The sequence below is a fragment of the Colletes gigas genome, unplaced genomic scaffold, assembly GCF_013123115.1.
Source record: "Colletes gigas isolate AHSC1104 unplaced genomic scaffold, ASM1312311v1 Colletes_gigas_Sc00006, whole genome shotgun sequence".
Lineage (NCBI taxonomy): Eukaryota > Metazoa > Arthropoda > Insecta > Hymenoptera > Colletidae > Colletes > Colletes gigas.
This window is the reverse complement of record NW_025106635.1, coordinates 46,233-59,862: the sequence shown is the minus strand read 5'-3', so window position 1 is coordinate 59,862 and position 13,630 is coordinate 46,233. Positions and strand designations below refer to the sequence as shown.

The 13,630-nt window shown below is 40.8% G+C and overlaps 3 protein-coding genes across 7 annotated transcripts; 2 read left to right on the top strand and 1 right to left on the bottom strand.

The window, feature by feature from the left end:
- Positions 1 to 1,195: 1,195 nt before the first annotated feature.
- LOC122395572 (scavenger receptor class B member 1-like) lies at positions 1,196 to 10,137 on the bottom strand. The gene is made up of 5 exons (XM_043393249.1): positions 10,127 to 10,137; positions 2,459 to 3,882; positions 2,091 to 2,365; positions 1,667 to 1,919; positions 1,196 to 1,586 (listed from the first exon to the last, which is right to left on the bottom strand). Exons 2-5 carry the CDS (start codon positions 3,116 to 3,118, stop codon positions 1,203 to 1,205), a joined length of 1,572 nt encoding a protein of 523 aa, XP_043249184.1. The 5' UTR covers positions 3,119 to 3,882; positions 10,127 to 10,137; the 3' UTR covers positions 1,196 to 1,202.
- Positions 4,944 to 9,643, top strand: LOC122395571 (kanadaptin). Of its 4 annotated transcripts, none has more exons than XM_043393245.1 (9): positions 4,944 to 6,114; positions 6,273 to 6,408; positions 6,491 to 6,636; positions 6,726 to 7,568; positions 7,663 to 7,931; positions 8,016 to 8,158; positions 8,333 to 8,493; positions 8,591 to 8,956; positions 9,050 to 9,643. In XM_043393245.1, the coding sequence occupies exons 4-9, from the start codon at positions 6,795 to 6,797 to the stop codon at positions 9,506 to 9,508; spliced, it is 2,172 nt and encodes a 723-aa protein (XP_043249180.1). In that variant the 5' UTR covers positions 4,944 to 6,114; positions 6,273 to 6,408; positions 6,491 to 6,636; positions 6,726 to 6,794; the 3' UTR covers positions 9,509 to 9,643. The 4 variants fall into 4 exon arrangements, with proteins under 4 accessions (XP_043249180.1, XP_043249182.1, XP_043249179.1 ...); XM_043393247.1 differs by having other exon boundaries at positions 6,474 to 6,538; XM_043393244.1 differs by having other exon boundaries at positions 6,474 to 6,636.
- A 755-nt stretch (positions 10,138 to 10,892) lies between the features above and the next one.
- Positions 10,893 to 13,549, top strand: LOC122395578. 2 transcript variants are annotated; one of them, XR_006258983.1, is made up of 6 exons: positions 10,893 to 11,072; positions 11,577 to 11,720; positions 11,821 to 11,924; positions 12,072 to 12,198; positions 12,278 to 12,435; positions 12,525 to 13,549. XR_006258983.1 is itself a non-coding variant. In XM_043393263.1 (5 exons), exons 1-5 carry the CDS (start codon positions 11,054 to 11,056, stop codon positions 12,358 to 12,360), a joined length of 477 nt encoding a protein of 158 aa, XP_043249198.1. In that variant the 5' UTR covers positions 10,893 to 11,053; the 3' UTR covers positions 12,361 to 13,549. The 2 variants fall into 2 exon arrangements, 1 of the variants encoding a protein (XP_043249198.1); XM_043393263.1 differs by having other exon boundaries at positions 12,278 to 13,549.
- The last annotated feature ends 81 nt before the right edge of the window (positions 13,550 to 13,630 follow it).

Below are 13,630 nucleotides of genomic sequence, written 5' to 3'. Positions count from 1 at the left end.
GATCCTCGCGATCCTCGCGATCCTCGCGATCCTCGGACGCCTCGATATATTCACCTGCAAGTTACGAGACGAAAGATTATTGGGAAAAGATAGTAGACGATATAATAACAGTTGGCGAACGAGTTTTAATAAATTTCGAGTATTGCGCACGGTGGTCAAGGCGAGGTGGTGATCGGGTTCCAAGGACCGATGCGCTGTACATATTTGCTCGCCAAGTAGAGTAGCCAACAAAATCGTTCCGTCCAATACGTGCATACGTGCACGTATATTTATATAAATGTATATATACATGCAGACACACGCACACGCATACACGCGCACACGAACACGCACGCACACGCGCGCGCGCGCAGAGTCAGCAGGCAGACAGACGGACAGCAGACAGCAGACAGCAGACAGATACGTATATGTATATACAAGTACATGCGTGTACTCGATTGCGCGCGCGAACCTCGACGAATCCGACAGCGATCGCGAGATATTATTGTTATCCATTATCCGTTTCTGTACATGTATCTCGTTATAAATGCGTTACTAGAGATAGATCACGGTTAGGTTGTTGGAAAAATTTAGTTTTCTACGACGAAGCGAACAAAGTTAGGAAAATAGCGAAATAGTTTGGAAATCGGGCGTAATTCGGGTCTATTTAAAAGGATTTTTTTGAAATTAATAAAAAAGTCGGACAGGTATCTGGTCGTTGTTTTTGATGCGGTCTGGCCGCCAGGCCCTAGTCCGAACGGGCCAGTCGAATCGTTTGCGTTATTCGTGATACGCGGCGCGATTAAGGAAAGAAAAAAGGTGTTGGTTATCTGGTATGTTGTAAAATGTAGTTGGATGCAACGTAAGGTTATCAGTCTTGGTAAAAAGAAACATCGCGAAACGGTCTATTCGTCCATGTATGTACGTGGTTGCGTTGTTGCGTTCGATCCAAGACGTCGAGATTCTTGTCTCGATAAGTAGTCGTACGGCGTAAGTACGCGTGCGCGTACGCGTACGTAAACGTAAACGTAAACGTAATTCAGCCACGTGGCTCGATAATCGCGTACACATCGACCGACGCGATTAATGTCGTCCCTCTGGTTGCTCCGACTAGCCCGATAACGGTTACGCTGGTTCTTCAGCTTCGTATCAATTTACCACTCTTGTCTTGTTGCGTCCAACGACGGAATGGTAAAGTCGCGCGTGCGTTTTCTTTAGGCTCGTTAACGAGGAAGCGTGTCGGAAAAATGTCGCGTTCGAACGAATTCGATTTGGCCGATTGGCTGGTTCTGCTGATGCTGCGACGATTCCGCTTTACCCTCGGTTTCTTCCTCTCTCTTGAACGCGGCAACGAACGCTCCGCAAGAGAGAATCACGCCGACCAAGCTGCACCACTGAAATCCAGCTTCGACGGCGTTTACGAGGTAATGGCCGCGATAGAGAATATCCTGCACAGATTCGGGTAGCTCCTCTATTCCGGAATCTATCCAGATCAAAGGAAGAATCGAGCCGTCTTGCAGATTACCGGCAAACGGCACGCCGGTCGCTTTCCGTACTTCGAGATTCAACTGAAACTTGATTCTGGTGGCGACCGTAACGGCCAATCTCTAAAATCGGTAACGGCACATCGTGAGTAGAGCACAGCTTGATATCGCGTACCTCGGTCCGCGTAACAAATAATACGTACCGGATGGAGATCGATGAAGCTGTCGCGGTGTTCCGGTCGAGGCGTGAGTCCCTCGACAGCCTGGAACAGGGACTCGTCGCCCGAACAAAAGTGCGGGAACGAGACGATAAACGGAGCACCGGATTTACAAGTGGAAATGTTGAACGTCCCGAGCGGGGGACATCTTCCGGTGATCGAATCGTACGATTCCTTCGGGCAAAAACACGAGTCTTTGTTGCGAGGCGACGTAAAAACGTTGCTCGATATTTTGTACCTATGGTCATCGAACTGATGAAACGTTTCCATCAACGACACGCAGCTTTCCTCCTTTCTTTCTTTCTTTCTTTCTTTCGTCTCCGGGTCGGTGGAAACGAGAGAAAGCGGAGAGAAAGCGAAGAGAAAGAGAGAAAGAGGGAAATCATAAAGTATGTGTAGTTGCGGTTACCTCAATGTGGGAATGCCGTTGGAAAATTCGCGGCGCTCGTAACTGAAAGGAATCTGCCTGCACATGTCTTTCGCGTAAACGTAGATATCCGCGTACGGAGGCTCGATCCACCGGGGTGGAAACATGCTGCCGTCGGTTCCGTACACTCTGTCGCATCTCACGTCCCCCCAGATTTTACGATCCTTCTCTCCGTTTACGCGCTCGACGATCCCAATGTTTCCAAGATCCTGGACGCCCGTGTTCATCGTGATACGGTCCTCGTTGACGCCGTTTCTCTGAAATCCAGTCAGATCGAGTGAGTGAGCGAGCGAGCGAGCGAAGAATGGTCCGCGGCGTGCCGGTAGAAAAGCAAACCGTCCGATACGTACGAATGCGAGAATGCCGAATTCGTCAAAGGGCAAATGATGCTTGAGCGAGGCAAACGGCTTGGCCACCTGAAACAGCTTGTCCTCGTAACCCCAGAGGTACTCGCCTACCGGTAGCTCGAGGAACGTTTTCGACCGCAAACCCGACAAGAACATCGTCAACGCGAGCTGCACCGCGTACGGTAGATTTCGCGAGAAAGCGAGCGTCGACATCAACAGCACGTTCGGCACGATCACCGTTTCGTTTTCCGACTTGCCGGACATCCATCGATAACTTCTTTTCTCTTGATACGTCACCGTACCGTTATCCTCCAACACCACGTTTAAACGGTTCAGAGTCTCCCGATAGACGAACGGACCGACTTCTTGCACTCGAAGCTTGCTCGCGTTACCGCTCTCAAACTCTGGCAAGTTTGTGTAATTGAACACGTAGACGTGGAACGCGAGTCCGACGGGCGGTCGTTGCCACAGCAAAAATGCCGGGGTACCGTTTCGTAGCTCCAAATTTGAGAGAATCGCGTCACGGAACACGTTCGTGAACCAAAACACCACGAACACCACGATGCTCGTTATCGCGGCCAGCCCGTACGACCAACGAACCCGCCTCTTCTTCGCTCCGTCCAAACCGATCCGAATCGCACGCGCCAACCTCTTCTTCTCCATCTTACACGGGGACTCGATACGAGACGTGCGCGCCTATCGCTTACTATTATTTTCACCAAATACCACCACCTCCGATCGCGTTCCTTTGCCTTTTCCTCGGCCTACTACTCAATCTCCATCGAATACGTCCACGACGCACAAAAATCTCCCCACCTTTTCTCGATTCGTCGATAACCTCGCCGCCGCGGCGATGACCCTCGTTCGCCACCAAACTTAGGACACTCTGGCAATCCTCTTGTTCGTCGCGACCTCCTCTTTTATTTCCTCTTTCTCCCCCCGACATTACAGCCGCTCACTTCTTCCCCTTTTTCTATAATACCGTGGCCGTTCCCGTGCCCTTCGGGATTCGCAGATCGTACGAAAACACACGATTCCACATATGTACCTCGCGCGTACGCGATTCGATCGCTCATTTTATCGTTCCGGGACGGAAAAATGCCAACGACGAGACCGACAGTATCGTCTTGCCGCCCACCGCGCCGCGCCGCGCCGCGCCGCGCCGCGCCGTTCAGACGTTTATTGCTCATTTTTTACCAAACAACCATTTCTTTATAGTAGATAACTGTGCTTCCAGCGAAACGGTGACCAAAAGTAGTTCTTTCAACTTGACAATTCCTTTAAACTTGGACATTACAGTCGACGCATCTATCTACCTACCTACCTACCTACCTACCTACCTACCTACCTACCTACCGTGCTGTGTGTTTTCACCATAGCCAACATAGTTAACGTTCGATCGGTTATCGTAACAGGCTTCTCAAACACTGAAATTCATTTTTAATTTTACAGTTTACCTATTATGCGTATTACTACTATTTCCATCGAATATTTTCAAACTAATTACAACTATCCCAGAATCCGTAAGACGAAATAACAAAAGCTGGCCAAAAATAAAAACGAGTTTCCAGAGTTCCATAAAAAATTTTTCCATCGGGCTTATTAAGGCAACCGTTTGCCAATCTAACATAAACATTTTTCAATATAAAACGCTTCATCCAGTATGACCGATTCTGTACGTTTATTAGAGTTGCATGAAACTTGGTATACAAAAGTGTAACCCATTCTTCGATCGAGGAGATCAAACCTTCGAACCATCTTTTCGGATATTTTCAAACATTTCGCACCTATTTACGCAAAAGATGTGGCTTTGGTTCTCTTCGCTTCGTCGAGAGATTCAAGTACAAGCAAGACTTACAGCGATGCCAGTGATAAATAATTTATATACCTTTTTACATATACATATATTAGCTGTTGTAAATAAAATTCCCGAAAAATCTATTTATTTTTTCGTTCCATGGTTATTACCTATTTCTAGCTCTTTTACAAGCTTTCTGAAATTTTCCGATACAACCTTTTACAAAATTTACTTTCTTCGATAGTTTTTTTTTATCTACCGGCTACTTGTTACAAATTCGCCTGGATCCTTTCACACTTTTCTCTATCGATCATTTAATACCTTCACAGTGGCATTGCAGCGAAAACAAACCTTATATCCTCTATTAATTTTCATGGAACGATTTAAAGTGTTTACTATACAAATCGGTCATATTGGATTCGCCATTTTGAATTATCAAATTTATATTTCAAATTTCAAATCGACGGTCGCAGAAACCTCTATGCTTATATCGGTAATATTCATGCCATATTGAAAAATTCTTTCCAATCTTTTTTGCCAGTCTTTTCGACAGAAAGATCTCGTTGATTCGCGACGAACGTCTATCGTGTCGATAGAAATCTCCAAGTAGGAAGTCAGTGTTAGGGGACGCATGTCGCGTCGCTCGTGCGCTCGTGCGCTCGCGCGCGCGCGCTCGTTTCATCTCGTCTCGATGCGCTCCAACGCCTGTGATCCGATTTTATCGAGACCGTTCGATGTTGTGACTGGCAGATGCCCTTTTCACCCGCTTGCTTCTACGCTGACATGCCGCGCGTTCTCTGCTGTTTGTCGTTTGCCTTTTACGCGCAGACGTAACGAGTCGTATGATAGATACGAGGCTCTGTAACTGCGTTTCTTATTCGCTGTGCTACGGTTACGCAAGGAACTCGTTCAAGCGATTTTCAGTCTGCTATAGAAACCAGAGAGTCGAAAAACTTACGTACGATACGTGTACTTACATACACAAGTACGTATAATTTGAAACTCGTTAAACCGGAATACCTCCGTTTCTCCGATCGTTTTACAAGCTACGAGCAACGTTAACTCGCGTTTATTCGAGATATACGCCAACTAGTTCCTTTCCTCCCGATATCTCTATTTCCCAAAACGCCCACCACCCAACACCCAACACCCAACACCCAAGTGACGGATTTTCAAACGATGCGCCATATCGTCACGCCTATTGCTAGCCTGCGGCGCCTCGACGTGGACGATCGTCGCAGTAACGGATTTAAGAATTTTCAGGCCCGGGACTGGCCAATTTTTAACAAACTTACGAATTATTTATCCATTAGTGTTTTTCAAAACACCGATTTTTTACCAAACTCATCCTTTTCTTTTTTTCTCGTCATCTCTTCGGATAACTTTAATCCTTTGCACTGCAACAATTCTTTTTTTCAATACTACTTTTTTTACAGCTTTCGACACAAATCGTTTATTCTAATTTTTTTTTTTTTTTTTTTTTTTTTAATTTATCATCGATAATACATATACTTGCGTATCCATAATATTGTCTATTGAAAACACAAGTTAGAAAACTATTACAGAGTGAATAGAGAGAATGCTCGATCCCTAGATTCCTGCTGCATTGGTAAACTGCAATTGCATTGCAATTGATTGTAACAACGTGTGAAGAAATCTAGTCTTTGTTACTCTGTAAACTGTAAACGAACAAGTTATACGGCAGACAGAAATAGCAGTATCTCTCGCATTTTCTTATTATTGAATTAAATGCGCTTAACGTGACGAGAATTGCACACGACTTGTAAGATATGTATATCCTATAATACGTACAAGATTACAACACTCGTTATCACCAATATGAATGAATAACCTATAAAGAGTAAGTAGGTACCTACATATGTATCTGCTACAAAATAAACCAAACAAATTTGTATAAATGATTAATAATCACAGACAAGTGTGACCAATTGGGTGTCAAATAAAAATAATTTATTATTTTTCATCTACATTCTCATAATATTTATTTATTTGTTTAAGAAATGTATCGCGTGGTGCGCGCTTGATGCGCGCTTGATGCGCGTCATACACACCAACTCTCAATAATCTGCAAATTGACATGCGACGAATCGAGTCGGTTTACCTGTTCTTTTTCTTACCTGTCATCAGGATCTAGGTACGTTTTACACTTTAGCTTCCTTTCATTTCATTATTCATTATTCATTTTCATCAAATTTCTAGAGAATTTTCGAAAACAGCCAATCAGGGGCCGGGGACCGTACGATATTCATTTTTGCTCGATCAAGGTACATACTACATACTTACTTACTGTTCACACACGACCCATCTAGTAATACGATCCATCTACTCTACTGTATACATGATTTTGACAAGTATAAGTGAGGTTAGTGGACATTGTTTCTATTCTATTCATGTTATCATCTAGGTTGTTTGGTAGAAAGTTTCTTTTAAAGAATTTTTACGTATTTCAAGTAACAAGAATTCCTTGGATCATTGGAAAGCAGCATTCTACTCTTCTTCTTAAAAGTTACGGCGATAATCATGGAAACGAAAATAAACATCGAGGAATTAGCGGTAGAATCGAAACAGAAGAAATTTCCTTCGGAAGATCGTTCGAACGACGAAAATAAAAGTCAAGTGGAATGTAAAATAAATACCGATAAAGCGTCGAAATGTGAAAACATTGTCAATTCTACCGAGAATTATACAAACGATTCGTCGGAGGATACAAACAATACGGTTAATACCGCTACATTCAAAAAGCCGACCGTACTTATCAGTCCCAAACGTTCTCGGCCAGTAGGTAAAATTTCGAAAACATCATTACTTTCGATAGATGAAACTACCATTCGTTGCCCGGACCATGTTTCGATACCTCAAGAACATTCCAACGATTCTCCATTTCCATACGTAGAACCCTCCTGGGGTGGAGAACCGGAAAAGGTTTATGAAATGGAGGTATTAAAATCTGGAGTCATCCTAGAGACAATTTCGCTCGCCGAACAAAATTTCTACATCGTCGGACGGTTGCCTTCTTGTCACGTATCCCTAGCACATCCAACCATTTCGAGATATCATGCTGTTTTGCAATATAGATCCACCGAAGACCAGGATGATTCGAAAGGATTTTACGTTTATGATTTGGGAAGTACTCATGGCACATATTGGAACGGAAATCTTATAAAACCTTATGTTTACGTAAGGGTACGGGGTGGTCATATGCTTAGGTTTGGTTGTAGTCAAAGGAAATACATTTTAAAAGCACCACCGGACGATCAAGAGGAAGAATCTCGATATACCGTTTCAGAATTAAAAGTATTTTTTAATTTTTTTCTATATTATTTTTTCAACATTCAACGTCTGTTTAATTTACCGGCTGTCTTTCCAATAAGGAGAAATTACATTTCAGGAAATGAAAGCGTTGGAATTAGAAAAACGGGGTACGAACGGGGAAGCATCCGTAGATGAAAAAGAGGGCGATGGTATTGATTGGGGTATGGGAGAGGATGCGGACGAAGAAACAGATTTACAAGAAAATCCTTATGCCTGCATCGTCGACGAGAATTTAGTTTTGGAGGATCCTAAGAAAACTCTAAGAGGCTGGTTCGAAAGAGAAGGATACGATTTGCAATATAAAACCGAAGAGAAAGGACCTGGGCAATTTTTATGTTGGGTGGAGTAAGTATAGATCGTTACGATACGTCGTATAGTATATGTATATGTATTTTTAATATGTAATCTCTTCATGGAAACAAACTATAGTCTTCCGATGGAAGAAGTTATCGGACGTTCGGTGAGAGCAGAAGCTCTTGTCAAAGGCAAAAAAAAAGAATCTGTTGTGCAGTGCGCGCTGGAAGCCTGTAAAATCTTAGACAAGTATGGATTGTTAAGGCAAGCAAACCATGGTAAGGCCGAGATCTAAAAACTAGTATATTTTACGCCCTCTGAACAACGAAAAGACTTTATAGAAACGTAGATCTTTGAAAAGTTTATTAGAAAGTTATTAGAGATTGTTGGACAGCATTTTCACGCGGAACATAAATATGGATCGTTAATTTCATAATTATAATTGTGTATAGAAGCGAGGAAAAGGAAAACAAGAAATTGGGAAGCAGAAGATTATTACGATTCGGACGAAGATAATTATTTGGATAGGACAGGATCGATAGAAAAAAAACGCGAGCAGAGAATGCGACTGGCTGGTAAATTGGAAGAAAAAGTCGAAACGTACGATTCGTTGGTGAGTCGATGATTAAATTTTCTGTCCATTTTATCATTTATCTGTTACAAAGATCGAAATTCAAATAGAAATGTTATTCGTGTTCGTATTTTTCCAGCTTGAAAAACATACAAAAGTGACGAAACGAATCTCACATTTGTCAAATTTAATAAAAACTTGGCAAAATGAAAATAATGCAAAGAAAGAAACAACAGAGGAGGACGCGTTGGATGTTTTTATGTCAAGCTTAAATTCGTTTGCTTTAACGAAAAACGATATTGCCAAGATGAAACTGGAATTACAAACTCTTCGTAAAGAGGAAGCGGGATTAATTAAATTATTAAACTTGACACGACCGGCAAATTTACCAGCTCTTATTTATCATGATATAACCGAAGATGAAACGATACATGAAGGGGAAAGAAGGTCGAATCTTTCGCAAGGAACGTCATCGAAAGCAAGCGGAATTCAACACTGTAGAAAGGTAAGCAATAATGAGTTTCAAAGTTTCATCGTTGTTAAACATTCCGTTTGAAACGTATAATCCTATTCCGAAATTTCATTGCATATTGCGTAGACGAAAGAAGGAAGTGTTAAAATAACAGATACAGATAATAACTTGCCAGTATCTGGTACAATCTCGGGCAGAGAAATGGAAATTGAATCTGAAGGAGACTCGGACGTTGATGAGAAAGACGAGCTATTATTTAATTCTTCCTGTTTGATCGATAAGGAAAGCCCCGAATCACAGGCTTCTACTATTAGTAATACTACTGTTGTTACCCCTATTTCTAGTACTGTCGATGCTACTGCTGTTACAAATATTGCAGCTAGTACTACCACCATTACTATAAATAAATCTCCGAGAAGAAACGAAAAACTAGAAAAGCATGAAGGCGAAACAACGAAGAAACGCCGACAAGCAGCGAATTGCCATCAAGACGAGATTTACGCGGATAATTACTCGATGTGGGTTCCGCCGAAAGATCAATTAGGTGATGGAAAAACAAATCTTAACGAAAAATACGGTTATTGAAACGAAAATCAATTTTACAATACATATTGTAAATATCCTTCGTTTATACAATGTATTCCCCTTATGTTAATTATATACATAGTTAGTAATATTTTGATTAATATTTCTCGTGATATCTACAATATTGTAATAAAAGAGAAAAAAAGAAGCAAACGAAATATATATGTATATGTGTAGTGTACCAAGAGACTTGTGACCACGATACTACCACAGACGAGGTATACGAGTAAATCTTACACCTGATCTTGTCTACTTTCGGTAGTACTTAAGAGACGAGCGACGGTTGTGGTTTCGGGAAGGACGGTAACTCCGGGAAAACACTTGAACTGAAAATAAACTTGTCGATGCCGATGTCCGGTCACACTACCTCTAATTAAATTTTCGTCTGGAATATTTTAGAGTGGTAGTTTGTACCCGAGGCAACCTCGAGCACAAGTATCAAGAATATTATTCGAGACTCGAGGTTTAAGGTTTCCTTTGGAAAAACATGAAATGTATCGCAGCATCGCAGCATCGCAGCAATCGGACCTTTCTCCACCCACCGCCGAATTCTCGCGATGTCGCTGCTAATTGTTCAAGATCGTCGTTATTCGTTCTGTCTGTGGATTTCGGCGTAACGGACGTATCACAATAGTTTCTCGACTAATAAAGTAAGTACTTACGTACTTACGTTTCATTTGTCTTTCATATCTAAACGCTTTTTCATCACCACTATTATGTACTTTCCATTACACTCTGATGGCGTCTTTGTCTAATATTAATAAATGTCCACTGGAAATTGTGTTGGAATTGTGAGAAAAACGGAATCGGGTTTCGCGCGTTTTCTTCGATATCTAACCGGCGTCGATTCATCGTATCTCTTTAAACAACATTCCATATCTCGTACATATTATTTCAAGTCGAATTATTCTTTAATTATGATTAGGTATGTTTACTATAATGCATTTGATTTTAATTTGCATTTTATTTCTGTTGGAGTCTCTCTCTCTCTCTCTCTCTCTCTCTCTCTCTCTCTCTCTCTCTCTCTCTCTCTCTCTCTCTCTGATTGGAATTGGAATGGAAGACGAGAAGTTGGCGGCACGCAATCAACGCCATTGCAATTGGAAGAATTCAAAACGCGTCAACTTGGAATGGGCCAATAAGGATTGGTAAAGTATATTTATTATAATAAGCGACACATATAAATTTTTAATATATTTTGCGTTTCAATTGCGGTTACATATTTCCGAGTATGAAATATTTATAAACGTTTTAAAAAACTTATCGCTACGAATTGTTACAATTACATATCTGTACAGGTTTCGATGCAAGTTGCGTAGAACATAGAAACTACGCAATTATTAATGGTCGTAATACCGATTATGCTGCATAGCTTATGCATGAAAGACGCAAACGTTTTCGAACGCGCGTGCGCGAAAATGGTGCTACATCTGGGAACACTTGATCAGTCAAGTCATTCCTAATATTTGTATTTTCAGTTTGAGCACTCGATGCATTTTCGTATCAGATATTTTTGATTTTACTTAAAAACGATAAAGTTAGAAGATGGATTACATCAGTGATGGTCAGTTTGAAATATCTTATTCAGGGATGAGTATATGTGTGTGTATATATATATATATATATATATAATATGTGTATGTATATGTCAGAGGAACAAACGCAAAACGTATAACCTAAAAATGTTTGGACGTTACCAGAGAGACGTTATTTTAACAAATTAAGTTTCTTTACATTTGAATGAACTCTTGTTGGGATATTTATAGCGTAGGGTGTTTACGTTTTGTACTTTTCTGGTTTATAGTAGGTTATGGACGTGGCATTCTTCTTTCGTTTGATATTACTTTGGGAAGTAAAGAGTTGAAAAAGTATTGGTTATTTGTCGGATTTTCTCTTATCGAGACGGTATATTTGAAGATTCTGTAAAGCGATCGATCTGTACATGTAACGTGTGTGAAAGGGGTACAATGGTATAAACTCGATGGTTTGATTCGTTTGTTTAACGTTTTTTGCTAGATAGGAATGGTTTTATTGCGCGTAATATAATTTTATCTGAAATATTGGACAGCATGGGCTTATATCGCGCCTGTGGGATGGTACGTGACAGCAATTGCAATTTCCTTTTGGTACGCTTCTCCATACATTTGGGAAAAATATAGAAATTGGAAACTAAGAAAGGACGAACAGGATTATGCCGCAAAGTATCATAAGAGTAAGCAAACCGGACACGCCAATCCTTTGTAGTATTTTATTGTATCGTTTATTTTACGCGGCGTATGAAAATATTAATTTATTTGTACGTACGTACGTAGATACAGATCTTTATCAAGAAAGATTGTCGGCTTTGGAAGCTTCGAGGCAAAGAATGCAACAGAATTATTACGAGAAACGTATGGCTGCGCTAGCAGAAAAAGAGGTAATTTAGAAACTACATATACCTTGGATTTAGAAGGAAATTAAAAAAATGTTAAGGTCGCCGAGCGCAATCGAATTTATCAGAGCGAAACAGTTAGGGGAAAGAAGAAGAAGAAAAGAAAAAAAAAAAAGAAATTTGTTCTTTCAGTGTAAAAAAGAACAGAATGGACAATCTAGATTAATAGATATCAATTTGGCGGCGGGTCAAGGACTAGAGAACAAGTCGAACGATCGGTTCCCCGTTGGTAATAATAAAGCTAAATCGGTAAAAAAAGGTACATAGGCGAGGGAATCGTAAGATGGCAACGTCGAAGCGGTATAGATGTTATAGAGTACAGTATGTAATTTTTGTAGACTATAATCCGTTAATGGGAGACGGTTCCAGAGGGTATCGACCGCCAAAGCGCAGCTGCTGCGGGAACGGTGGGTGCGGATAATTAAAACTATTCCGAAACTCGAATCATTTTCTTTTGTAACTGTATGTCGATAGCATCGATAATTATTGTGAAAAGGTAATCCTTTGTTACAATAAAATTCTATACTTGTAGAGAAGTTGTTGATAGGATTTGAACATTACCTTGTATCGAACAATTTTCTGTAGATGTATTCTCGTTTTATTTTTTCGATCGGGCAACGCGCGATCAACACACAACGAAAGAAAGTGAAAAGGTAATCATCAGCGGTAGCAGCGATTTCATCGAAAACCGTTTGAATATTTTAGCGGAAGGTAAAATTGGTAGAAGTAGAATTTGTAGAATTGGTAGAATTGGTAGAATGGTCAAGGTTTTAACGTTATTTTTTATTAATAATCGTTACCGATACTATATTACGTAACGTCTCCGTATATCTTGTACGCCTTATATGTATATGCGGTAGTTGACAATAATGATCGTTATTTTAAAAATTATCTACACTTGTGCGCGCGTGTCTCTGCGTGTATGCGTATATTACTGATTTGTATTAATTGATCGACGTTAAAACTGGACAATTATCCGTGTTTGTCTAATAATAAATAAGTTATTGCCTATGAAAACGTTTATCGATAAACGTTTCTTCCTTTCTTTCTTATGCGCTTTATTTACAAAATGTAAAGAAGATTTAAGCTAAATCACTCGTCAGCCTTCGTATTTAGATATCGACTTAGGAGCTAAAAGATGCAACTAAAATTGTAACTTATCGACGACTCGTAGTGCGCGGAACGTTTTATCCACATGGATCGTTTGATTCGAAAGTTAATGATATGACGATAATGATCGTAGCTAATGTCGTAGCTGTAACATATTCCGACATGTCTACGATATCGGTAACGTTCTCGGCGAACGAACGGAAAATGTTGATCTATCTCGCGATAGTCTCTTCGTAAGAGATTTAGTTAGTCGCTATTGGCAAGACCGATAGACACGTTAATGAAATCGCTTGCGAAGCGTCGCGTGTCGCCCGTCAAATTGATCGTTTAATTTATTTCTAAGGATACGAATCAGTCTGGGTTATACATACATATATGTATAATTTGGCAGTTTGACAAACGGAAGAATATCGACGTTTCTCGTTGTACTCTGTTCCCCGTTCCAATTCTTAATGGGTGGTTAATTAGATATCGTCCGGTTGGCGAACAACCAAGTGCCCCATAACATACGGGCAAAGAATAAGGATCAGTTTGGATAGAGTGGGTGATGAGGTGGTTAGAAGGTAAGAGGCGGGCAGGCA

Excerpts from the sequence above, each read along its gene's own strand:
- LOC122395572 (XM_043393249.1), bottom strand. The coding sequence starts at position 3,118 with ATGGAGAAGAAGAGGTTGGCGCGTGCGATTCGGATCGGTTTGGACGGA. Across the intron at positions 1,920-2,090 it reads AACGGCATTCCCACATTGAG|GTACAAAATATCGAGCAACG; the intron begins GTAACCGCAACT and ends CGATGACCATAG. Across the intron at positions 1,587-1,666 it reads GCTTCATCGATCTCCATCCG|AGATTGGCCGTTACGGTCGC; the intron begins GTACGTATTATT and ends TACCGATTTTAG.
- LOC122395571 (XM_043393245.1), top strand. The coding sequence starts at position 6,795 with ATGGAAACGAAAATAAACATCGAGGAATTAGCGGTAGAATCGAAACAG. Across the intron at positions 7,932-8,015 it reads CAATTTTTATGTTGGGTGGA|TCTTCCGATGGAAGAAGTTA; the intron begins GTAAGTATAGAT and ends AACAAACTATAG. Across the intron at positions 8,159-8,332 it reads GTTAAGGCAAGCAAACCATG|AAGCGAGGAAAAGGAAAACA; the intron begins GTAAGGCCGAGA and ends AATTGTGTATAG.
- LOC122395578 (XM_043393263.1), top strand. Across the intron at positions 11,721-11,820 it reads TGCCGCAAAGTATCATAAGA|ATACAGATCTTTATCAAGAA; the intron begins GTAAGCAAACCG and ends GTACGTACGTAG. Across the intron at positions 12,199-12,277 it reads AGCTAAATCGGTAAAAAAAG|ACTATAATCCGTTAATGGGA; the intron begins GTACATAGGCGA and ends TAATTTTTGTAG.